This window comes from Gossypium hirsutum, chromosome D07 (genome assembly GCF_007990345.1).
Source record: "Gossypium hirsutum isolate 1008001.06 chromosome D07, Gossypium_hirsutum_v2.1, whole genome shotgun sequence".
NCBI classification, from domain to species: domain Eukaryota; kingdom Viridiplantae; phylum Streptophyta; class Magnoliopsida; order Malvales; family Malvaceae; genus Gossypium; species Gossypium hirsutum.
In genome coordinates, this window is record NC_053443.1 from 79971 (window position 1) to 106801 (window position 26831).

Sequence of the window (26831 nt, forward strand, 5' to 3'; positions counted from 1 at the left end):
ATAGATAAAATCGGTTGAACCAATTTGACTATCGATTCTGTCGGTCCATCGGTTCAATCGATTCACGAGTTAACCGATCTTATCCCTTATCCTGAATTGATACCCTGATTGATTCCCAACCCAATTAATGTAACCGGCTAATCTGATTTTTTCCTATTATAGGCCTTCATAGAAATCAAATCTATTTTAGCTAAGCTCTTTACATGTATGATATCAATATAGTATATATTTGTACAATAATTCAGTTCATAATATTTTGCAATTTTGGCCTCAAATAATATTTAGATTTCTTCATATTACTTAAAAGATTTAATGTTTTAGATATTTTTTAATTTTGAAAGATAACATTGTTGTTATTATTTATACTATAATATCTATGATTATATAAAGTTCATATCAATTCAATTGCAAAAGAATTTGAAAATAGTTTTTTAATAAAAATATTAAAATAAAAAAATATGGTTTTATCGCCCAATCAATTGGTTCATACCAATTCTCGAGTCAACTGATTTAAGCTTTTCTTTTGATAGGTACCATGATTGGTTCCTAATCCGACCGGCCGATCTAGTTAAGTTGAAACAACAATATTCAAAATCCTCTTAAATAATTAAATTAATATTTTTAAAGCTTAGAATTAGTTGAAATTCAAATCTAAAGTATCCAAACAATGAATTTAGAATAATTCAAAATCTAGAAATTTCAAAAATTTTAATTCCCAAACAAAAAAATTTAGAAATAATGAATTCATAAATCATAAATAATAAATTTCAAAATTTGAAATTTGAAATTTGAAATTTGAAATCCAAATTTAAAATATAATTACTAAACACTTGTAACACACCAAACCCGACCATTTAATAAGATCCAATAATGGCTTATTACTACTTGAAAACAAACTAACTTAAAAACATTTCAATGGAAGCTTTGAAGAATTCTTACAAGTTATAGATATAAATCATATTTAAGCTATTATTTTACTCAGGTGAAGGAAATATCTTTAATTTGAAAATAATATACAATTCATATGGCGTATAATTTCAAATATGATACATTCATAAACATAATGTATTGGCTTAAATCCAAATATTAGTACTTCATAAAAACCTCGTCAAAATAGCGTTTTAATGAACAAAAGTTCTTTGTACACATCGTTTTCAAAATACACTTATGCGCCACCCCAAAAGACATGCATGATATAGACACAAAGCAGTCATCTTACAATCTTAATAGCACTATGACATAGTCCTTGAATAAAATCTTCCTTCAATCAACAAATCCTAAAAAGGAAAAATGATAATAGAGTAAGTTCGAATGAACTTACTGAGTTCCAAAAAAAAAAATCATACAATACATCACTTAATACATTATCTAAACCTTTCTTAAGATCATACACATATAACACAAAGTACACCCACTAGCGTATACAGGAGACATACAAACTCATTACGCCAACTCATATCACTTGGGTGTATACTGTATGCCAACTTAGCACAACTCATACAGATCCATCTTTCATATGTTCATCTAGAATTTGAGAAAGAAAAGTTGGCTTAACAGTTAATTCTGTCAATAGTGATCCATCATTAACCATAGTCACTTCTTATCGTAATGATGTCAATGCTGCCACTATTTTTCTACTTAAATGGCCCATGAGCACCTCTACTGTAGCTTTTTGGGAAAACTATCTTCTAACTTTTCGTTTTACATATTTGAAATTTAGTCCTTGTAGTTTTCATACTTCAAAATATAAGTCAAATTGCTAGTACTGCTATTTTTTTTTTTGAAATTTAGTAAAAATTTAGTCATAGTACTTTTATCAAAATACTCGCTTGGTAACCATGTAATTAAATAAAAGACTTTGTAATTACCCTAGATTTAAAAAAATAATAATTATAATAAGTTAATAATTAAACTTGAAATTCTGAAAAGTAAAGAGACTAAATTTCTAGAAATATAAATATAAGGACTAAATTTCAAATTTATAAAAAAAGTATAGGTATCTATGACATATCTTAACATTTCTAGAATACATCCTATATGGAAGACAGTAATAGTATCTTCGGTATATATAATTCCAATAAATTAATCTGTCACTATAGGTACTCCTATACTGACACTAATAGGACGAGCTGGTATAGGCTCATCATATATTGACAAAAAAGTAATTTTTTAGTATAGACCCATTTATACTTACGGAATTAGGTAGTCAATAAAATAAGCATTGGTATATGGCAAATTATTTGTAGTGTATTAATCTTTAAGTACGCTCTCATTGTAATTTAATTTCTTCATCTTTGGAAACAAGAAATAGGGTTTAGGGGTTTAGTGTCACACCCCATAATGTCAAGCATGGAAATTGAACCCAGGCTTTACTTAATAAAAGCTTAATCAAGCCTGAGCTTTAAAGGTAAAAGTCAATTGAACTCAAGGTCGAGCTTTTTACAACTTAGGCTCAACTCAGTTACAACCCTAGGTAAGATGATACTCCAAATATTGTGAAAAATGAATGCCTAATTTGCCTATCCAAAATTTGAACAATTTTATCTCAGTTCATAAGTGCATAGTAGCATACTAGCATCCCAGGGCAATCAGCTACTACCTGTGGATCACTTCTAGTGTTCTAAAATTCTAATCTTCTCAAGACAGTTCTGCATGTGCTGGGTAACATCAGCCGAGAGGCATGCTCCAACCATAAGCTTGTATTGCTCGAATTTTAACTCATCGCACTTCAAGGTAGCAGTTTTACATGCCTTTATACTACCTAGAAGAAAGAAAGAAGCTCGAGGTTAACAAATCTGAGCTTTTTTATACATTTCAATTTCATACCAAAGCATGCAATTGTTGAAGTCCAACACTTTTCTTAGAATTATACAAAGTATTTCAACATCCAAATCATGTAAAAAGTGGAGTGAAAACCGTTAATGAGGGCAAGACAGGACAGAGTTTGTGCCCATCTCGCCTCCAACCCAGCCTTCAAAACATTTTCACCTTATACCTGCCCTAAATCTGAACTTGAGTTCTAGCAGACAAACTAGACCACTTAACACAAACACAAACACTTACACTTCAGCTCCATTTCCAACAATCTACCAACTATCCAAATATATCTAATAAAATCTCGTAAAACCTAAAATATATGAGAAGTATTTATGAAATTTGAAGAGAGGTATTTTAGAAAAGTTCCCGGATTGGGGTACGATGGATTTTAAATAAAACCATCCTGACCCAACCATGAAACTTTCCAATAAAAATGACCAACCTCTGAACCCAATTAGCATAAGGAAAGGCCCCTATAGGGTCGGATTGAGTCCGAACACGATGGGTTTTGGTTATTTTGCCAATCCTAAGTTACATCACAGGCTAAGAGGTAGAATTTGATGCTTAATCGTTCTTCATATTCCACAGCCAGTGCTCGGTAAAAAACTTGTCATGCTAAAATATTCTTCAGCTTTCTTAAACACCATCCTTATAGTTGAGTAAAAATGATTCTTAAAGCTTGAATTCTATTGACAAATGAACCAACTAAAATATCACGAACATGCTTTGGCTTCATATTCAAATAAAACTTGTATAAAAACTTGTCATTATACTAAACCAATAAGCCAACTAAAATTTTACGAACATGCCAATTTGGCTTCATATTTAAAGATCTTACCACTAAGATCCAACAAATTAAATAGCACAGGACAATTCCCAATACTCCTAACCATGCTTATTGAAGACCAAATTTTTTGGTATTCATCTCTTGAAGCTCTGATAACACACAGCTTTGTAATCGGATTGACATATTTAACTGCATATGAAATTAAAAAAGAGTCGAAAGATCATTAGAAAAAAAAAACTATTCAACAACAATCAATGGAAAAAACAAACGAACAAGAACAAGCACCATTGTTCATATTATACCTTGGAAAGATCCGAGCGAAGAAGCTAGACCACATTCACCGAAGTTGACAAGAATGCCATCCTTGATTGCTTTTGAGATGTTAAATTGGGTAACTACAATGGGATCATCCCCTGAAATTTCTTTATTTGGATCCAACAGTACTTCCATAACCATGTATCTGTTCTTAAATCCTACCATTATATTGAATACCTGCTATAATTGTTATTAGGGTTTCAAAAGTAAACAGAGAGAGCGTGTATGAGATGAGACAATATGAAGCAGTAGGATAAAAAAAACAAAACAGAAAATCAAATATAACTCGAAATCACATGATTCAAGAAGAAATCAATCTTCGAAAACTAAAAATCAAATACAGGAGAGAGAAGATAACACAAACCAGACCTTAACTCAGAATCTCATGACTCAATTAGAAACCAATACTTAAGTTTAGGGTTTCAAAAGTAAGTTCAATCAAACACTGTTGGAGGAGGCAGATAAAGATGAGGCTTCTTTGACAGGTTAACCAATTAATTACTTTTCCTTCTTTTCTATCCATTTTAATAACAGTAAAACTACCACAAAACCTTCTATACTATGCCCTATATTGCATTTTACTTTCTCTACTTAAAAAAATAGTAAATTAATTGGTGATATAAATATTTGTTTTAGTGTTATATATAAGGTATAATAAAAAACTTAGTCCTCAATCTTTACATTTTCATTCAATTTGATCCATACTCTTTTATTGGAAATAAATTAAAAAGTTTTGAAACTAACAAGACTAAAAGATAAAAAAAGTTTTAGTAACAAATTTAAAAAATAGAAATGAAATTTTAGTTGGAATAATAAAATTAAAAGTTTGAGATTTGTGATTCTGTTAAAAATCTTATTATTTGTTTTTTTATTTGATTTTATATATAAAAATATAATCATAATAATATAATTTACTTTGTAAAAGATAATACTTTTAATTATTACTTAAATGTGCATTTATATACTATATTATTAAATCTATAGTATATATAAATACACATTTAACTTTTCAAGTAAAATTATAATTTAAACCCTGAACCCTGAACCCTCAAACCCTGAATCAAAAGAATAGATGTACACACATTTCACAGATGCATGCAGCTAAATTTATATGGAAGATAGAAAGAATTATATCAAAAAAGTATATGCACACACATACAGATAGAATATATGAAAAGAATATATATACACAAACAGATTGAAAGAATACATCAAAAGAATAAATATATAAAAGCAAATTTCACTTACGGATGCATGCACATATATCAAAAGAATAGATATACACACATTTCACTTACAGATGCATGAAGCAAAATTTATATGGAAGGTGCCAAATAAATATTAACAGCCATGTAGACAGGAAATACCAATCAAATAAAACAACACACATCAATCTTATTCCAAACAAAAGCATGAGATTGTAGAGAGATACCTTGGGTTGATATGAATGGCCGACGTCCTCAAAAGAGAAACCTTCTTTTGCTACATAATTAACAATACCAAAGCAAAAGATGAGGACTTTGGATTTTTTAAAAAATAAACCAGTAATACGAATTAAATATGAAACTTTGAAAGAAAATTCTCACTATAAGATAAAAAAAAAGGCAAATATACTGCTTTCTTCATAAGAAAGAAAACAACACAGTTAACATCTTCTAATGCAACACAATAACCACTCGTAACCACTTTGTAATATAAAACAATCTTTTCAGTTCAATTACATCCCTAATTCTAACCATGCCATGCATTAAGATATTACCTGAATATTTCAATCAAAATCCATTTCCAAATCATATACGCACCAGCACAAAAAAAATTCCAACGAAGTTCATTGATGAGCTCCACTCAACTAATTTAAAGAAAATCTACCCCAATCCTTACTGATGAGTGCAAGAACCTAGCAGTATGAAAAGAAAACCGAATATGCATTGATCCATGGACTGACTAATATGCACCACCTTAGCACCGGATAAAATGCGAGACTGACTAAAATATTTACAAATCTTTCACTCCAAAAATGACGATGTTCTTCTAGTTAAAATTGAGGTTCATTGATCCCAAAATCTCTTGCTTTCAATTCTATTAGAAAACACACAACAATGCCATACAAACTGCATTTTTCCTTAAAAAAGAAAATCAAATAGCACTTGTATAAGGAAAGTGGCCTTAAAAATATATTAACTGTAGATTAAATGAAAACATCCAAGTTTTCAAGTAATTGAAAACAGCTATTCCCTGACCTTCAATATATATAAACTGTAGATTAAATGAAATCAACCTCATTTAACACTCAAGATTAAATTTATCTTTACTTGTTAAACTTATCAGTAAACAGAGAGTAGGCTTCCCCTAACATACCTAAAACTTGATAGTCCAGAAAATTAGAACGTAACTTTTTCACATTGCCTAATCAAATTTTCACATTAACCATTAATCCACTGATTCGGAAAATTTTGAATTAAACCCAAAACACCACAAGAAGATTGTTCAAAGAATCAAATTCATCAAACTAATACGATGAAAACAGAAGCCATTAACCAATGGCTTAAAAAGGAAAGTGGCCTCAATTTGTTAGTTCATTCTCCTTGGCAGGAGCCCACCTCTTAAGTTTGGCTGCTTGTGCAAATGTAGACGGCCTATGAATTAAGTAGATTTATTTATCATGCAGTTCTGACTGCTAATCTTATTAAATAGAAATCAATGCTACTTAAATCATGTTGGAATCCCTATAATTAAGGATAGAAATCTGATGGTATTGGAATCCCTATAATTAAGGATAGAAATCTGTTGTGATCTCTTGTAAATAGAAACTAATCTCAGTTACTGATTCTTAGGAAATTAGGATATCAATTACTGATTCTTAGGGATTAGGATTTATTTCCTTTAAAATGATTATTTTTCTCTTTATAAAGCTGTAAACTAAAGCAGTAGCAATATAACAGAATTTTTCCTCTGAGTGTTTTTACATGGCATCAGGGCTATAGGATTCATTCGATCCTATTTTTTCTCTAAATTCCCTTACTAAAAATTTCTGTGGTTTAGTCCTCCAATGGGTGATATCAATGAGAATTTCTCTGAAACTGAGACATCACAAATAACTGAGAATATCAATCAGGGAATCACTCAAGGTGAAATTAATTCCTCCCTTATAATCACCAATCATCGGCTAAATAGGAAGAACTTCTTGCAATGGTCTCAATCGGTTCTTATGGTGATTCGTGGTCGTGGCAAATTAGGGTACATCAATGGAGAAATCCCACGACCAGCCATGGCTGATCCTACTTATGCCACTTGGGAACTCAACAATTCAATTGTAATGGCTTGGCTAATCAATTCGATGGAAGGCCATATAAGCCGCACCTATCTTTTTTTCAAAACTGCAAAAGACATGTGGGATGCAGTCAAAGAAAACTACTCAGATCTTGGAAACGCCTCCCAAGTATTTGAAATCAAGCTTAAGTTAAAGAACATCCGACAAGGAACACTCGAGGTAACTCACTACTATAACAATTTGAAAATTTTGTGGCAAGAACTGGATATGTATTATGAGGCAGATTGGGGTGAAGGCTTAGAACACAACAGGTTTATGGTCCATCTCAACAATGAACGTCTTTATGAGTTTTTAGCAGGACTGAACCGTGAGTTAGATGAGGTCCGTGGCCGAATTCTGGGTAGATCACCTCTTCCAACGATCGGTGAAGCATTTGCAGAAGTTAGAAGAGAAGAAAAGCGTCGTCTTGTCATGATGGGAGATTCAAAGGAACCTAAACCTATGACTCCAATTTCTAATCGTCCTACTGAAACCTCTGCTCTCATCTCCAAAGGTCCACAGCCACAAAAACGTGCTGGAAATGATTCTGGATCAACAAGACCATGGTGTAGTCACTGCAATCGTGTTGGTCATACAAAAGAAAAATGCTTCAAACTCCATGGCTATCCTGAAAAAAACAAAAGGATAATAAGACTGCCATGTTATCCTCCACTACTGCTGATGATGTTCTTGATGTTCGCTTAACCAAAACACAGCTTGAGACTCTCCATAAGATACTTGGTACTCCCACTACTCATGGATCTCTAGCAACTCAAGGTACTGCCCTCAACATTGCTTTTGAATCTAATAATCAATCTCCTTGGATACTCGATTCGGGCGCCTCTGATCACATGACAGGTGACTCCACGTTGTTTCACACCTACACTCCTTGTCATAACAAATCCCGAATCCGCATAGCTGACGGTTCTTACTCACCTGTGGCTGGAATAGGAGAAGTACAAATGACAGAGAATTTTTCTCTCGATAAAGTCCTACATGTTCCAAACTTGTCCTGTAATTTACTTTCAATTAGTAAACTTACTAAGGATGAAAAAGTTCTTGCTGAATTTTCTGCAATTGGTTGTGTGATACAGGAACAGAAATCGGGGAGGATGATTGGCACTGCTAAAGTTGATGATGGACTATATATTTGGAATAAAAACAGTACACAAGGGGGATTGGCTCTATCCACTGCAAAAGAGGACACTATTATGTTATGGCACCGTAGGTTAGGACATCCAAACTTTGTGTATTTGAAAAAACATCTTTCGCTGTTATTTCGAAATAAAAGTATTAATTCCTTGAAGTGTGAAATTTGCCAATTATCTAAACATACCCGTATGCCATACCCATTAAAACCACATATTCAGTCCCAACCTTTTTCGTTAATCCATAGTGACCTATGGGGAGCCAGCCGAGTGAAAAATATTACAGGGGCTAGATGGTTTATAACATTCATTGATGATCATACTAGGGTCTGTTGGGTCTATCTACTCAAAGAAAAATCTGAAACACCCAAAGTATTCCAAAATTTTCACTCAATGGTTCGAACCCAATTCAACTCTACCATACATACCCTCCGTACTGACAATGGGAGAGAATACTTCAACTCTGTCTTAAGTCCATACCTTTCTGACTAAGGCATTATACACCAAAGCTCTTGTCCTGACACTCCTCAACAAAACAGGATCTCTGAGAGGAAAAATCGTCATCTTCTTGATGTGGCTCGAGCCATAATGTTCACTATGAATGTTCCAAAATACTTGTGGGGAGAAGCTGTCCTTACTGCCTGCTATCTCATAAACCGAATGCCACCAAAGATCCTCAATTTCCAAACACCTCTAAATACTCTTTTAAAGGCCTTCCCTCTATTTCATGTCCCTAATCTTCCAGCCAAAATATTCGGCTGTAAAGCTTTTGTCCATAACCATCAACCAAATCAATCCAAACTTGATCCTCGAGCCCACACCTGTATCTTCATTGGATATTCCCCTACACAAAAAGGCTATAAGTGTTACTCACCAACATTGCGCCGAATGTTTGTCTCTCGAGATGTTACATTCTTTGAAAATGAACCATACTTTGCAGCATCTCATCTTCAGGGGGAGATTTTTAATGAAGATGAGACCCTCAATACTCTCCTCATTATACCGCCTGATCCTACTACTACTATCCCAGATTTAGTTGTTTCCCCTATACAACAATAATTTAACACCGTCCTTCCCAATGACAATACCTCCACCGAAGTACAACAGCCACTTGGTCAAGGAAAACAGCAAATACAGGTTTACTCCTGACGGAATCGTTCTCCTGAAACTGATACAGCAGTGCCAATTACATCTCCAACCGAGGACTGTTCTGAAGCAGAAGTCCCACCTCCGTCACCATCCATCTATCTTCCAATTGCAGTTCGAAAAGGTACAAGGAGCTGCACTCAACATCCTATTTCTCGGTTTGTATCCTATGGAAATTTATCTAAGTCTTACAAAGCTTTTGTGACTAATGTTGATTCTGTAAAAATTCCAAAAAATATAGAAGAGGCTCTTGAATCAACTGAGTGGAGACAAGCCGTGATGGAAGAAATGAAGGCCCTCAAAAACAATGAAACATGGGAAGTCTCGGATCTGCCTAAAGGGAAAAAAACCGTAGGGTGCAAATGGATTTTCACTACGAAATTTAAACCCGATGGCCGTATTGACCGATACAAAGCTCGACTTGTGGCTAAGGGATTCACCCAAACTTATGGTCTCGACTACAACGAGACGTTTGCACCGGTTGACAAGCTAAACACCGTTCGGGTCCTGCTATCTCTTGCTGCCAACCTTGATTGGCACTTGACTCAATTGGATGTAAAAAATGATTTTCTCAACGGGGAATTAAATGAGGAGGTGTATATGGATTTCCCACTAGGGTTTGAAGAAAACAATGACCAAGTGTGTAAGTTGAAGAAGTCCTTGTATGGGCTGAAACAATCTCCACGAGCGTGGTTCAGCCGATTTGCAAAAGCTATGACTAGCAGAAATTACATTCAATGACAGGCAGACCACACCATGTTCTACAAGCACTCGGAAGAGGGTAAATCCTGCATCCTTATCGTTTATGTTGACGATATAATAATAACAGGAAATGACTCGAGCGAAATTTTGAGATTGAAAGAATTTCTTGGTACAGAGTTTGAACTTAAAGACTTGGGGAGTCTTAAATATTTTCTTGGTATGGAGGTAGCAAGGTCGAAAAAATGTATCTTCATTTCCCAAAGGAAATATGTTCTTGATCTATTGTCAGAAGTTGGTTTGATGGGCAGCAAACCAGCCGAAACTCCTATGGAGTTTAACCTCAAATTGGGAACTAATGAGGATGGAGAAGAAATCGACAGGGGGAGATATCAACGTCTAGTAGGAAGGCTCATCTACCTATCTCACACCCGTCCAGACATAGCCTTCAGTGTGAGTGTTATTAGCCAGTATATGCATGCCCCGAGGGAGAAGCACCTGGAAGCTGCATATAGAATACTAAGATACCTAAAAGGAACTCCTGGTAAAGGCCTGTACTTCAAGAAGACTATCAACCGAAGCATGGAAGTCTACACTGATGCAGACTGGGCAGGTTCTGTTAATGATAGACGCTCTACAAGCGGCTATTGTAGTTATGTTTGGGGTAATCTCGTGACGTGGAGGAGCAAAAAACAATCTGTGGTAGCACGCAGCAGTGCAGAGGCAGAGTATCGAGTACTATCTCATGGTATATGCGAAGGAGTTTGGATACAAAGACTTATGGGAGAACTAAAAGTGCCTTTTACCAGACCTATGAAGATGTACTGTGACAACCAGGCTGCTGTCAGCATAGCACATAACCCTGTGCATCATGATCGGACCAAACATGCGGAAATAGATCGTCACTTTATAAAAGAAAAAGTACACTCAGGAGAAGTATGCATCATCTACCTACCTACTAGACAAAAAGTTGCAGACATGTTAACCAAAAGTTTAAACAGAAACATGTTTGAAGAACTTAGTAGCAAGCTGGGTTTGATTAACATCTACACTCCAACTTGAGGGGGAGTGTTGGAATCCCTATAATTAAGGATAGAAATCTGATGGTATTGGAATCCCTATAATTAAGGATAGAAATCTGTTGTGATCTCTTGTAAATAGAAACTAATCTCAGTTACTGATTCTTAGGAAATTAGGATATCAATTACTGATTCTTAGGGATTATGATTTATTTCCTTTAAAATGATTATTTTTCTCTTTATAAAGCTGTAAACTAAAGCAGTAGCAATATAACAGAATTTTTCCTCTGAGTGTTTTTACAAATCACTTACTGCAAAAAGAAAGAAACATCTTCAAAAAGCTGCTTAAAATATGAATTACACAAAATTCGAGAAAACCAGATGCTTGTTAACTGAAAATGACAAGCCACTTTTTTTCAGGTAAGGTGCTATCCTGGAAGACATGAGATTCTTCAAACAGCTTTGAACCGACATTAAGAAAAACAAGAACACTTACAGATGTAAGGAACACACCCTTTTAACCATCAAGCTAACTTATTAGTCCAAGTAATGTTCTAGAGACCAGAGAATTTACAAAGGTCAACATGAAAACTCAAACATCTGTTCTGGATGATTGATTGAAAATAGATCATCCATCTTATGACAAATTTTAAGTAACAGCTTAGATACTAATGAAGAGTTCTCACAGGACAAGCACATTGTACAATTGGATACCTGGCAACGCAATATCCCTATGCTACTCCAAAATAATTAACTATTTTAAACCAACCAAAAGCATAAATTACAAACAAATCACTTTCTGAAACAACAAAGACAAAGAAATCCAAAATCCATTTATGGATTTATAATTCCAATTCACTCAATTGCTTACAATACAAAACAAAAACCCAATTCGGAAACCAGTTCAGTCAACAAGCCTCTAATCGACCCATAATTCCAAACGAAAAGCTGCGTAAAAACGATAATGGCAAAGATTCAGATGAGAGGAATCTGTAGGAGAAGAGAAATAAGGAGTCGAACTGTGAAACAAAGGCACGAATTCTTACACGGGAGTCGATCTGAGCCAAACCCAACAAACGAAGGGAGCTCCGCTCTCTAGGATGGAATGAAACGGTGGAGTTTTATTGCCGGAGATATATCAAAAGAAGAGAGATTGAAATCGAGGTTATTCGTAAAGCTTATAACGAAGGAGAGAGATTCTTCATTTCTTAGTGGCTGGCTTTCTTATTTTCTTCCCTTCATTCAGAATTTCAGACGCTCCATTTGTTTTGAAAAAGTCATCAAGGGCCTAGAGTACTTGTTGGATTTATTATAAAAAAGCCCAATTCAATTAAAAAGAAAACTCACCCTGAATTCTTTTTTTAATAATTTACAAGGTTAGTGAAATATTTGGTTCCTAGCAATTAGATACATTTTGGATTATATAATTTTTCCACCTAAATATTTTCACATCAATCTTTAACTAAATACTAACTCCGATTTTTTGTATGTTACTCAAATAACATGTGCATAAACAACTTATTTAGTGAAGAGAATTAAGGAAAACAATTATCAATTCAAGCAAAACAACCTTTCCACTTTATTACTTTTTTAAATGTTTTTTTTTTGCTTCGGAAAGAGCGAAAAAGCAAAAGAAAATATCACTAATAAACAAAATCATAATTAAATAAAATTCAGCAAATAAATAAAATACAACAATCCTAATATGATTAAAGTTAAATTATGCAAAATGCAGTTCTTAAAAAATGTTACTTGTTTTAAATCTTAAACTTTGGGGGGAGGTCAAGAGGGGTTGATGAGATAAGTCAAGGATTTTTCATTACGCCAGCAATAAATAGTAAACATCACTGTAATACCCCTTACCTGTATTCGTCGTCGAAATAGGATATGAGACATTACCAGATTTTTCAAATAAATTTTTCGTATTAGGAGTTAAATACTATTCATTTATCGAAACATATCATGACGTCCCTTAGATAGACCTCCGAAGCCCAAAACATACATCGGGACTAAACTGAGATTAAATCGAAACCATAAGAAATTTTTCGCAAAATCCCAAAGTTTTTTTTTGAACTCAATTTAACCCCTTTATAAATATCTAATCTTCCCTGCAATTTTAAATCGAGACCAATCCAACACAACCAATTCATTTCAACATATTTTCAAGATAGATTTAACGTATTCAAAAGATAACCTCATCATATACCAAAACCAAAATTTGTTAGCCATACCAATGGCTAACCATACATTCATTTCACATGCCATTGATTTCCAAAATAATGTTTCTTTATATACCGAGATCTTGAGGTTGATAGTGTGATACGTCTCTAACCGAATCTGACCTCCGAGCTCTTAACACTACAAATAGGGGAAAAAGAAATAGGGTAAGCACTTTGTGCTTAGTAAGCTCATGTAATAAGAATTATACTTACCTAATATTTTCAATACAATGCAATAAACATTCATATATCCATTCAATGCATTATTCCCTTAACATGCACAAACTCAACATTCAAGTTAGTTCAATAATTTACATGTATCAATAATATATATACCATTGTACGAGCCCATTTTGCCCGGGCCCATACCAACAAATTAACTCAAATAATAAACCCAAAAGTAACAGCCCATTTACAAACCCAAACTCTGACCCAAATTTTAAACCCAAACAAATCAAAATCCTAAAGCCCAAATGGCCCAAAATCTAAAACATTTTTCAGCAAAATTCAGCAGCAAACCCTAGCTGGCCGCCGCATGCCTCGCGTGGCCTCCTCGTCTGCCACGCCCAGCTCTCCATGCCACCATGTCGGCCACCTGCTCCTCCTCCACTACCAGCACCTCCATACCCTGCAAGATCAAGACAAAAAACAGGATAGAATAATAGAAAAAGGATGTAAAATGGGTTATAAAACCCGAAATGAAAAACGGAAAAAGGGGGGTTTTTTTTTCTTGAGGGGTTCTTCTTCTTTTTTTTTTGTTTGTTTTTTCGGCATTTGAGTACAAAAAAACAGAAGTTAGAGTTTTAAAAAAAAATACATAGATCTCAGTACTGAGATAGCAAGCATTCGGAAAAAAGGAAAGGCAAACGGAAAAGGTTACTTTTTTTTCGATTTCTATATACATATCTATACATTTTTAAAGTTAATATAAACCTAAAATCTATATATTCTAAGACCAAGAACAAATAACAAAAAAAATAAAAAAAAAAATATTTTTTTTACCTTTTCCGGCCACCGCGTGCGGTGGCCGGCGCCGGCGCCGGCGAGCCTCCGGTGGCCGTCCGGTGACCGGCCCCTGGCCGGATTCCCCTCCCTTCTCTCTTCCCTCTCTTTTTTTTTTCTTTCCCTCTCCCCAAATGATTTTTTTTGTTAGTTTAGGCCTTATATAGCCCTCCAAAACGACGTCGTTTTGGGGGCTACACTTAAGCCCCAAAACGACGTCGTTTTGGCCATGCCCGACCCATCCGACCCGACCCGCTAGAGGATCCGCGTGTTTTCATTTGAATGGGATATTTATGCGCGCAGTCCTTCCGCTTTTCTGATGCTTCACAATTAAGTTTTTTATGGTTTTCAATTTGGCCCTATAATTTCTCGCGCTTTTCGATTTAGTCCCCGCCAATGTGCTGCGTTTTAAAGGAAAGGAATAATTGTTGTTTCGGTCCCCCAACGTTTCACGCGCGTACAATTAAGTCCCTTTTCTTTGTTTTCATTTCAAATTGGCCCCACAACTTTGTTTTTAATTCAATTTTAGTCCTTTTTTTGTTGATTTTTATATCCTTATTAAATATCCTTGTTATTTTTATATACCATTATTATTATTATGTATTAGTATATATTTTTATTATGTACGTGTATACCTATATATATTCTCATATTTAATATTTTTATTTCACTTTATTTTAATATTTTATTAATGTTATGTTTGTTTCTTTTATATTCCAATGTTATCATTATTATTATTCTTATTATTTTTACCAGTTTATGCTTTGTTATATATCTATATATTTATAATACATATATATACTTGATATATTTGTATATACCTCGGTAATATTATTACTAGTTTTCAATATACGCATATGTTACCTAAATATTTTAGTATTATGTAAATATTTTAACATTATATTATATATGTATTTATATATTACGTATGTACATATACCTTTTAATATTATATTTTGTATTACGTAAATATTATTTTAAATACTGTATTGTATATATATATATGTCCTTAGTACCACGTTACATATATATTGTGTATATACTTGTTTTCTTACCCTTATTATATTCATTGTTAATACATTTATTTTTTTTTATACATGTATACGTACCCCTTTTTTATAATATTATTTTTTTACACATATATGTATATATTTATCTATGTTTTCATATTCTATAATTTATATGCATTTTTTATTTTATGGCTTAAAATTATATATGCATATACATTTTTACATAAGTGTATTTATTGTCATCATTGTTATTTGGTGTTTGTTTATTTATTCGTGTACACTTGTGCCTTTTTTAAATGTTAGTTCTATTTATTTATTTGTATGCTTTGTTTATGTAATCGCCTCGTCATTTCATTTTGCCTATTGCATTGTTGTTACTCACTTTACTTTGCTCACCTTGTCGTATTCGTTATTGTTTTGTCAAGCATTGACACTAAACACCAAAAGGAAAATTTTTCTAAATAAGGCAATATTTCGCGTTTGGAAACTCGAGAAAACGTGCCCTAACGTGCTGGGTTTCAATTTCTCGTTTGACTAAATAGCCAAATATCCTCTTAAAGCTTCAAAGTATGGTTTCATTAAACTATAAGGTGATCTTGGTTTCGATGGTTTAGAGTATCGTGTCCTAACGTGCTGGATGTGATATTCCTTCGGAACAAGAGAATCTTATGTTTCAATTCACGATATCAGATTTTCTTTTAAGAATCGTATTTTTTTAAAACTCTTCAAATTTTTAATTTTCGACACTAAGACACTAATTAATCAACTAGGTACCAATTTTGGGCGTATCGAGGGTGCTAATCCTTCCTCGTGCGTAACCGGCTCCCGAACTCATTTTTCTGAATTTCGTAGACCAAAATCGTTGTTTTAATAAAATTAAATCATTTATTAAAAACAACCACTTTTTTGAGGTGACCCGATCACACCTCGTCAAAAAAGGATTGGTGGCGACTCCCGTTTTCATTCTTTTTTTTAAATCCAAGTCGACCCCGTTTTCATCCAAAAAATGGTGTCCACAACCATGATTGATGAGCTCATCAATTCCATGATTTCCATTCCCTTGTTATTTTTCCATGTTTATCCCGTTGAATTTCTCAGAATTTCGATGGATTTTCAGAGGTACACTTTAATATACAAATCCGGGTCCGTGAATTCATATTCATGTGCGCACATTTCCATTTCAGAGAGCACACTCCCGCGAACCTCATCCTTATAGTGGGATTACCAGTCCAGGCTAAATTCCCTGTAATATAAACTCATAGAATATTGTCGGGATTACTAGTCCAGGCTAAATCCCCTGCAATGACAATTACTCTAATGAGCTTGGATCTGAATTACCAATCCAGGCTAAATTCAGACCCTAATTCGGATACCCGTCCGGGCTAAATCTATTTTCCACATATTCTTCGGGAGGGCTATATCAGGATAAGATCACTTGTCCGAGCTAGATCCTTTTTACCGTCAATTCCTTTTCAGAGATCCATCGAATTTTCCTTCCATTCAACCGGGATTTCTCCCCTTTTTATTAAATATATCAATGTTTCATCAATTTTCATAAAATTAACATTCAAATCATATTCACATCAATAACAAACATTTCAACCATTTAAGAATATAATTCAAGTTACACAAACTTACCTCGATACTTGTTCGTAAACAAAAATCTACTAATCCCGAACTTTTTCTTTTCCTCGATCTAGCTTCATATTTGAATTTTCTGGATCTAAATAAATAAATTTAATCATTAATCTACTACATTTCATGTTCATATGTAACATTCTCTATAATTCCATTATTATTTATAGTGCATTCAAAGCTGTCTCACTAAGTCATAGTCACTAAATTATTTATATCTTGAGCTACGAAACTCCAAATTAAGATCTGCTAATTTTCCCGGAAACTAGACTCATGTATCTTCTTACCATAAAATTTTCAGAATTTTTTGTTTAGCCAATAAGTACAGTTTATTCTTTAAAGTTTCCCCTGTTTCACTGTTCGACAGTTCCGACCCCTCTTCACTAAAAATTAATTATCTCATTGTATAGAATTTGGATGATGTTATCTTTTTTTTTATTTTGAAAATAGGCTCATTAAGGATTTTAAACATATAAATTTAAACCCCTAATTATTTTCCAAAGTCAGAACAGGGGAACCCGAATTCATTCCGACTTTGTCTCACAAAATCTATTATATCTCACGATTTACAATTCCATTGCTTACACTGTTTCTTTTATAAGAAACTAGACTCAATAAGCTTTAATCTCATGTTTATTCATTTTCTAATTCGATCTCTACAATTTTTGGTGATTTTTCAAAGTTAGACTACTGCTGCTGTCCAAAATTATTTTAGTGCATGATGTTAATTACCATTTTCCCCCTAAGCTTTCAATAAATGATAATTTTATCCCTTCTCAATTAACCTCTCAATTGAGCTTGTTTTTCTCAATTAACACTTTATTCTATTACTTTAAACTACTTTATAACGTTTGGAAATCAGAATTTTAGCACTAGACTTTAATTCCGAACCTTTTCACAATTAGGTACTACAAATCAATTTCTTTTGAAATTACCTAATAAAATCATCTCATAAACAAATTAAAGCTTCAATTTCATGCTATTTTATCATAAAATTACAACACTCAACCATGGTGACTTTCAATTTTATTCATGAAATCAAAAACTAATGAATTTAGTAATAGGACCTAGTTGTAAAAGTCTTAGAAACATAAAAATTACAATAAAAAGGTAAGGATTAACTCACTTGGTGCAAAAATTATGAAAAACCAGCTTGAATAAACCCTTAGGACGTTTTTGGCTGATGAGAATGCAGAAAAATAAAGAGAATTCTAGATATTCCAATTTGGTCCCATTTTTATGTTAGTAAAATTTGTTATTTTCCCATTTTACCCTTATTTCACCAATTCTCCTGATTTTTCTCAGCTTATGCCACCCAAAATATCTTCTTTTGGGCTTATTTACAATTTATGTCCCTCCTCATTTAACAATTGAGCTATTTAATCGTTCTAGTAACTTTTACACCTTTTTCAATTTAGTTCTTTTCACTTAATTGACTACCCAAACATTAAAATTTTCTAACGAAATTTTAATACCATATTACTAACATTTCATAAATATTTATAAAAATAATTTTGACTCGGTTTTACGAGATCGAGGTCTTGATACCTTGTTTTTACCCAATTTCTTCAATAATTTCATTTTCTAATTAACCACTAAATCGGTAAAATTTTTCTATCATATTTTCATACGATTTCCCTATCATATCAATATTCATGCAAAAATATTAAAATAAATTTATTTTTAAATCGAATTTGTGGCTACGAAACCACTGTCCCAATAACCTTGAATTTAGGCCATTACAATCACATACATCAACTTCAAAACATCATACAAAACAATCGCCTAGCTGCTAATCTATGCACCCTTGACAGCTTTAATACAACTACATACAATATTTTTACCTGATTCACACCACCTAATCAATCTTTGTTACATACAATATCTCTACTTGATTCGATCCTCCTAATCAAGCTTTTTACATTAGGTCTATGATTTTACTTATGCATCTACAAACATATTCTTGATTTTGCTAATGCCAACAACATCATTTTCATTTGTTCAATTTGGAATGGATCTTCCCAAGTTGCAGCTAGCATTCTTGAAAGCTACTTAAACTCTAATATATCAATGAGTGGCCTTCACCAGTTTTCATCATCAAATGACCGAAAATTTCAAACAAGGTACAGTTAACTTCTCTTGGATGTGATAATCTCTTCCCAGTAACAATTATGCAAGCAATTGAATTCTTTCTAGCTCTTACTTGAACATGAAAAAACCTAGAAGATACTCAGAACAAAGATGAAGAAATATTGTCAATCAAGAAACAACTTAAAGATGGGAGAAGTAATGAAATTAAAGTTGGTAAAGATGGGTATTTGAGATTTCATGATCGGTTATGTGTACCTAATAAAGGAGAGTTGAGGCAAATTATACTTTGGGAAGCACATTGTGGTTCTTTTTCCATGCATCCGGGGAGTAATAAAATGTACCAAGATTTGAAACAGTTTTATTGGTGGAAGAGGATGTAAAAGGACATCGTAAAATATGTTATCAAGTGTCTAGTTTGTTAGCAAGTAAAATCAAAATATCAAGTTCCATCAAGGCTATTGCAACCAATAACGATACTTGAGTGGAAATAAAAGAGAATAACTATGGATTTTGTGATTAGACTGCCGCTCACTACTAAAAAAAAGGATGTCATCTGGGTTATTATGGATAGGATATTAAATGCTAAAGTTACATATTTTATGTAATTAAATTGGTTAATTTATGATAGTGCACCACTAATTTTTTCATGTTTTTGTTGAATTTTGTGCAGGGATGCAATTTGGGGCTAAATAGAAGAAAAATGAAACAATTGGGCTAGATTGAAGAAATGAGCAAAGAAGACGGGCCAAAGCAGAATTTTCCAAGATTAATTAGCTTAAATTTTTGTTGACTTAGTGGGAGATTATGTTGGGATATTTTTTATATCATGGAATATTTTTCCTTGATTTTCTATGGCTAGTTGGCTCTTAATTTAGCAAAGCCACTAGTTTAAATAGTGGACTACTTTGTTCATTTTATCATCAAGTTATGACTCAAGCTTTCATCTTTGAATACATTCTCTTCTTCATTCTCACGAAGCTACCTGTTGTATTTAGTTTCTTTTTCTTCAATTTATCAATTTCTAGTTTGTCACCATTTACAATTCATTTTTCAAACTTCCTTTTCATTTCCAGTAGCTAACCATCTCACTTTAATACACTACGAAAATTCCAGCCCCCATACTTAATCATGCTACCCATTCTTTTCACCCATTTTTACCTTATTTAATTTATCCAACTCCAATATGCCACAAACCTTAGTTAACTAAATCCATTTTCAGCTTTAGGTTAGAATTAGCCTCGTTAAAACCCGTGAGTTACGGACCCGAGCAATTTAACTCCTAAATTTCGGTACTTATTATTTCTCCGGATTAAGAGTATGATTTTGTCAACTCACAAAGTCAGATCAACACTAAGTAAAAAAAAGACGTCGTTTGAGTTAGTGTGGTTAGACGTACAGTTGGGATTCCGAAAGGATCGATTGTCTAATCGATTTTCTGTGAACGCATTGGCGTGCCAAGTGGAGATTGTTGTTTGGTTCCGTCAAGGGAAGTAGTAACCAGATTTAAATGGCCCACGCGGTTGAGGGCATTGGTTCGAGCTAGGCTCTTCTAAAATTCAAAGTTGCCGGAGTTTTAAATCACGAACGTTTTGTTGGTTGTTCGATCGGTAAGGGTTAGTTATTGGACATTTCATAACTAATTTACACAAGGAAGAGTTGGTATCCGAGGTGTCCTTGGTAGCTATAACTAGCTTATTGGAAAAGAGGAGTTCATCTAATTTTGAGGATCGGTTCAAAGACGAGGAAAAACCCGTGCCTCAAGCTGAGCTTAGTTTAATTCATTTTTCTTCAGATTTATTTAACTGCTTTTTATTATTTTATTTTTAGCTTTTACTTTTTACGCAATTTATTTATTTATTTTAGGTTTCAAATTTTATCCCCCCGAACTTCTTGGGCACGACAACTGCCCCGACATAAATCTGGTCAAGAAAGCAACAATTTGCAGTAAACCCAGTCTCTGAGGGATCGACCCTACTCCCTATACTGCTTAAATTGCAAATTAGGCGTAGTTTTATATTGGTGGAATCGAAAACCATCAATAGGTTGACAAAATCTGCCCATTTCTTATTAGTATGAACAAACTTTCCTATGGAAAAATATGCAGAATTGTATATATAAGTGAGATAGTGAGATTACATAGGGTACCAATGTCTATTATTTTTTATTAGGACCCAAGATTTACTTCCAGGTTTTGGAAAAAGTTGCATGAAGAATTGGGAACTCGGTTGAGTTTTAAGGTTTAGGGTTTAGAAAAGGGTGATCTTTCAAGTGATGTGAAATCTTTTGAGAGGACTTAATTGTTATAATATTAGCTTTTTGAGAGATATTCTTTGTTTGACATTTATTTCTCATCTTTATGAGTGATTACTTGAGGTTTTTGATAGAAAACCTTAAGGGGATGTGATTCTATCTTGCCTATTAAAAAGATAGTATTTGTAAAGTTTAAACCTTATCCTAAAGAGGTTTCAAATTAGTAAATTTTGGAAATCCTTAGTTGTGGTAAGTTAAGGTAGTGGAGCTTTGGGACCAAACCATATAAATCTTTGTGTTGATTTTTTATTGTTACCTTTCTTTCAAACTTTTAAAAAACAAATCCATCCACTCTATTGGTGTATATCGAGCTTTACAATCGGTATAAGAGTTAGAACTCTAAAAATGGTATCACTACCAAGAGAAACGGTCCTCAAGCAGATCAAGATGGAAGGCAAAAATCAAGAACTTTGTCTCATGGCCTTGGAGCAAGATTCATCAATATTAGGAGAAGGTCATTCCACCATGAGGCCTCCACTTATTAATGGCACCAAGTACTCATATTTCACATTATCAAAGAAACTCTTTAATAGATAAATTGAATTTAAAATAATTATTTATTTGCTACCAAATATTTAATGTAGAATTCAAGATTTTACCGATTCAAAAATTACCAGCACTAAATAAGTAACACAATTTTCATAACACACTGTTGAAATAATTAATTAGCTTAGTCGATATTCTAACACTTTTTACACCACTATTGCTAGTATTAGTATAAGGGTAAAGTGCTACCTTGATTTGCATTGCCTTGATTGATGAGTCACCTTGTTCATATTGTACTTGCTAACACGTTTGTTGGTACAAGCAATGTGTTGTTCAACTTGTTGTTTCCTTTGTTTTAATACAAGGAACCACACACAAGCTATATCTTATGTATCAATATAATTGATTGGTAATATTTTATTTTATAAATATTTTTTATTTAAATAAGTTCTATAATCATAAAAAAATATAATATATTTATTTGTATTTAAAAGTAAACTTACCCTTATAAAAAAAATTAAAACTTTTGAAGAGTTTTAGCCCAAGATAAGCTTGAAATAATTTTAAGTGTATTGGGTGGTAACTCTTCCCACTTTACACAAGTTATATTACGAGCTACAGCAACAAACCTTGAAGACTTCTATTTCAACTATATTAGATAACATTTTTACCCTATTCTCTTAAGGGCTAACTCTAATTAATTATACTTGATTGATTTTCAATCTATTTATAAAAGAGTTATGTTAGTGGAAAAGGTGGAATTTAATGATCACATATGTTTATAGTGATAAAATATCGTTGAGTGTATTTGTAAATCACCTTTGTGTGATAGGAAATTGAGAGTTTTTATCTTCATTGGGAACATTGTTATTAGGTTTTTCCTTTATAATATCAAATATCAATTGAGTGTTAAAAGAGTTTTTAGTATGAAAAACTCATTAAAGAAAGTTTATTCAAAATATACAAGGATGAGATTACAATTATGCGTGAATTTAGGTAGTTTGGAATTAAATAATTATTTATAAGGTAAATTTAATAGTGAATTATTCTTTAGATAAGGCTTTATAGATGTAGGACAAGTTTCGAATGGCATAAATAATCTTTTGTGTTGTTGCTGGTTTGGTTTTTTACTACTTTATTCATATACTTGTGTCATAGTGTGTGCCAACACACAAAAGAGTTAAATAGAGTTCAAACCCTGACTTATAATGGTTCTACTCCATCTGTTGCTACGTTGGCACAATCCCTTCATTATCACGAGAAAAACTGTATGGGTTTCTGTTTTCTGTTTGACTACATAACTTCATATCCAACTATTGACTGATCAATATTTCTTAACTTAATCTATGTTTCTTCAATCTAGTCAATAATTTTGATTTACATTTACATCCACATTCCAAGAAATACGTGAACTATTCAAGCAATTTGGTATATATTCATGTCTACCTACAAATGGCAATATTAATACCCACATTGAAGTCAAAAACAGAGGAAAATATTCCTTCTAGCCATAAAGGGATAAGAATATAATATGTATATGTATAACATTAGCTAGATCTAATCAAACAAAGCAGTCCTTAACGCCAAATTTCAGAAACACAACTCACAGCAGCATCAGCACCAGTTCCATTATTGAGATTGGCATTGACATTGCTGATATCCCCAGAAATAGTCAATCCAGAATTAGAGGAAACATCTCCATGGATAGTAATGGTGGGTGAGACATTTGCCACCCGCCCAAGACTATGATTATGAGAAGCAATTGTTTGCGGTGAAGTTAACTGAGTTTGCACAAGTTGATTCAAACCACATGGGAGGGAGCCTCGAGCAAGCACATCCTCGGCTAACTTTACCTATAATTACATATATATTGATGAAATTACTGATAATTATATTATATTACATAATATACATTCTATGACTTGGTTCACTGGCAGAAAGCAAGCAAATACGAACACCTACGGTACCTTGGCTCTCAGGGCTTCCACATCTGACTTAAGCACTCGGTTACTAGTGTCAGCGTCACGAAATTGTTGATGAGCATTTGTAAGCTGCCTGTAGAGGGAATGATTTTCTCCCCTCAATTGTTCAGCCTTGATTAACAAACCAGAAAGCAAACAATTAAACCTCAACTTTTCTTGATTATAAACAATAATTAATTTCAATAAAGACTATGGAAATCAAGCAAGGAACTTAAGAATTAAAAAAGAAAAAAAAAGATTATTTAGGCATCGTTTTAGTTAATCAGAAGAACCAGAAATTCAAGATCTGTGAGATGCTCTTGCTTTCTTTTTCTTGACCGCCTGGCAGACTCCCTATTCGAAAGCATCCTGCAGGAGTCCGATGAGTAAGTTAATTACATATATGAATTAATTAGCTAGGCATTGGTTAATCTATCTATAGGATATAGCTATAGGTATACCTGCGGAGGCGTTTCAAATGAGAGGGGTCTAAACTCTGTTCAGACTGAGCTACGTCAGTTTCTTCATTATCTGATTGGTGGTCAGGAGAGGAGGCACTCGTAGCTCCTCTAACTTCATTCTCCCTACTTTTGGCTTTGGGGTTATTACCTGCACACAACGAGAAACATTTCCTAATTTTTCAAAGTAATACACTAAATTAAGGAAAGCTGATCGATGATTGATGCTTGATTAGGAAGCATTACTGAGAAAAATTAATGTTGTAAATATATACGTTATGCATTCACGAACGAAGGATGCATGGACTAACTTTGAACTACTGTTAATGTTACGTAAAATAGTAAACTGATACCACATATGGATGATTGTGGATCAAGGGTGGATCTCTTTGGAGTGAGATTCTGTTGGTGTTTAAGGACAGCAGCAGGCTGGTTTGCACTTGGTTGCACAGCAAGTGTCGAGTCTTGCAGAAGAAACAATCGAAGAAGAAAGAAAATTTTGGAAGTGGAAACAAAAAAGAAAAGAGAGAATTTGAATGAAAAAGAACTGAATTTTCATTAACATTAACAAGAGGCATGATGCCAATACATATAAGAGTTAACAAATACAAAATAAACAAGTTATCACCTAATCAATCTACCTAACACCACTTATATGCATTGAAACTTACAAGATTAGCTTGCACATATTGCATTGCTGATTTTTCAATCAATCAACATCAAAATTACACCAAAACATTCACCTACTTAGTTCAACATGAACTAGATTACAAAATAATTAAAAGACAACTAAATGCAGCAAGTAGTTCGGCAACTTCAAGCTCTAGCAACTGCACACCATGGCTCGATTGCCTGCTGCCCCTTTTTTCTTGCATGGCCACCTTTGCATGGGAACTAATCTCAATAGATTCTCATTCAGAGACAGTAATGAATATGCGTCAGCTACTTCTACTTGACTGGAAAATCATTCACTACTTCCTGATGATCGATGACTCCATGAAAAATGTTTAAGCGAAAACTAGCTAGGTTAGGGAGGTACTTATGTGTGATAAATTAAAACTCAAGTGCTATATATATACATATAAATATATTAAGATCATAAATGATGTGATCCGGCTCGGGTTAATCGAGTCGTTTCACGTAGTTGCCCGATCGTCGACGAGGAGTAGTTGAAATTGTCAAAATTGGGTGATTTAGGTTAAGGGTTGCGGAAGCTTTTAAAGAGGTTTAGATGAGTGGTTTGGTGTTGGTAGGTTCGGTTTAGAATAGAAACAAGGTAGGATAGAAAAGGTAGTTGATGGAGTTGGAAAATAGAACTTAAACGTCAAGAAAGTTTCAATACTATAATGAGTATCGCCCCAAATCTTATATGGTTTAAGGTGAAAAGATGGAAATAGGAATATGGACCTCAACACGTTACTTAGCAAAGTATGAACCGAAGGTATATTGAAATGGATGAACACCACACCAGGATTGGTGATAAGTTCGGAAAAAGTTCAGTTGACGCCATTAGCACGCTAGATAAACCAAATCGAGACTTACACTAAATATGAGAGGGAGAAACCTCACAAGAACAATAGTTCATTCAGAAATTTGACAAAAAGTTCTTTTAAAATGAAATTGAACAACTATTTATAGGAAGATGCATGACTAGCTGAATGGGCAACTTAATGGCTAAGAATTCAGCCATGAATATGCTAGAAAATTCTAGAAAGAAATCATTAATTTGTTGTAGCTAAATTCGACTGAATGGGCATAAATGAAGCATTAAAAATTTGGTTCATGCTTGGAGATGATTCATGGATTGATCGAAACATCATGTTGCTTCACTAGATGCATTCATGCATCCTTAATCTTGAAGAAAGCTTAATTCCATGGATGTGCAGCCCCTTATTTGTTCCAACATCTCCCTTGGCTGAATGGAGCTTTAAAGTGCCTTGAAAACTTAAATAGTGATATTGGAAAATACATGGACAGGCCTGAAACGTCCCATAGTATGTTCTTCCATAAATTCGATCCATAAATGTGCAAATGCATGAACTTTCAGCAGCCTCCTCTTGCATGAACGTCCCAAGTACTTGTGCTCCCTTAAATGCCTCCCATTGAACCTCATTTGTGCATACACACTCCCATACATTGCACCAAGCTATTCATGCACTTGGACTTTAAAGCTCATTCATGTATTCGTCCATCCTACAAGAAAAACATGAACTAAATTAGGTTCAAATGTATATTCGGTTGAACTAAATGGCATCAAGACAAATTAAACACTAATTATCATACTAACTAAATTGAGACAAATTAATTATAATCCAGCCACCTAATTAAATTCGGCTAACACTACATAAGTAAAACATGTAATAAGCTGACAAGTAATTAAGAGCTGTAACTAAATTAACTAAAATATTTAACTTATTC

At 33.5% G+C, this 26831-nt stretch overlaps 3 protein-coding genes across 9 annotated transcripts; 1 reads left to right on the plus strand and 2 right to left on the minus strand.

The window, feature by feature from the left end:
• Window positions 1-2256: 2256 nt before the first annotated feature.
• Window positions 2257-4459, minus strand: LOC107932942 (probable ribonuclease P/MRP protein subunit POP5). Of its 2 annotated transcripts, none has more exons than XM_016865069.2 (4): window positions 4289-4459; window positions 3907-4099; window positions 3656-3793; window positions 2257-2761 (listed from the first exon to the last, which is right to left on the minus strand). In XM_016865069.2, the coding sequence occupies exons 2-4, from the start codon at window positions 4082-4084 to the stop codon at window positions 2613-2615; spliced, it is 465 nt and encodes a 154-aa protein (XP_016720558.1). In that variant the 5' UTR covers window positions 4085-4099; window positions 4289-4459; the 3' UTR covers window positions 2257-2612. The 2 variants fall into 2 exon arrangements, with proteins under 2 accessions (XP_016720558.1, XP_016720557.1); XM_016865068.2 differs by having other exon boundaries at window positions 3907-4096; window positions 4289-4457.
• Window positions 4460-6953: 2494 nt separating this feature from the next.
• On the plus strand, window positions 6954-8535 carry LOC121219196 (uncharacterized). Of its 6 annotated transcripts, none has more exons than XM_041096894.1 (3): window positions 6954-8006; window positions 8088-8218; window positions 8324-8535. In XM_041096894.1, the coding sequence occupies exon 1, from the start codon at window positions 6969-6971 to the stop codon at window positions 7932-7934; it is 966 nt and encodes a 321-aa protein (XP_040952828.1). In that variant the 5' UTR covers window positions 6954-6968; the 3' UTR covers window positions 7935-8006; window positions 8088-8218; window positions 8324-8535. The 6 variants fall into 6 exon arrangements, with proteins under 6 accessions (XP_040952828.1, XP_040952830.1, XP_040952826.1 ...); XM_041096896.1 differs by having other exon boundaries at window positions 8088-8185; XM_041096892.1 differs by having other exon boundaries at window positions 6954-8218.
• Window positions 8536-23398: 14863 nt separating this feature from the next.
• Window positions 23399-26550, minus strand: LOC107932973 (basic leucine zipper 9). The gene is made up of 7 exons (XM_041097709.1): window positions 26383-26550; window positions 25252-25307; window positions 24767-24960; window positions 24417-24564; window positions 24249-24324; window positions 23962-24087; window positions 23399-23847 (listed from the first exon to the last, which is right to left on the minus strand). Exons 1-7 carry the CDS (start codon window positions 26548-26550, stop codon window positions 23572-23574), a joined length of 1044 nt encoding a protein of 347 aa, XP_040953643.1. The 3' UTR covers window positions 23399-23571.
• Between the last annotated feature and the right edge of the window lie 281 nt (window positions 26551-26831).

Excerpts from the sequence above, each read along its gene's own strand:
- LOC121219196 (XM_041096892.1), top strand. The coding sequence starts at position 6,969 with ATGGGTGATATCAATGAGAATTTCTCTGAAACTGAGACATCACAAATA.
- LOC107932973 (XM_041097709.1), bottom strand. The coding sequence starts at position 26,550 with ATGTATGGGAGTGTGTATGCACAAATGAGGTTCAATGGGAGGCATTTA. Across the intron at positions 24,088-24,248 it reads TCACAGATCTTGAATTTCTG|GCTGAACAATTGAGGGGAGA; the intron begins GTTCTTCTGATT and ends TTGTTAATCAAG. Across the intron at positions 23,848-23,961 it reads TGGAAGCCCTGAGAGCCAAG|GTAAAGTTAGCCGAGGATGT; the intron begins GTACCGTAGGTG and ends ATGTAATTATAG.
- LOC107932942 (XM_016865069.2), bottom strand. The coding sequence starts at position 4,084 with ATGGTAGGATTTAAGAACAGATACATGGTTATGGAAGTACTGTTGGAT. Across the intron at positions 3,794-3,906 it reads TTCGCTCGGATCTTTCCAAG|TTAAATATGTCAATCCGATT; the intron begins GTATAATATGAA and ends TTTCATATGCAG. Across the intron at positions 2,762-3,655 it reads TAATTTGTTGGATCTTAGTG|GTAGTATAAAGGCATGTAAA; the intron begins GTAAGATCTTTA and ends TCTTTCTTCTAG.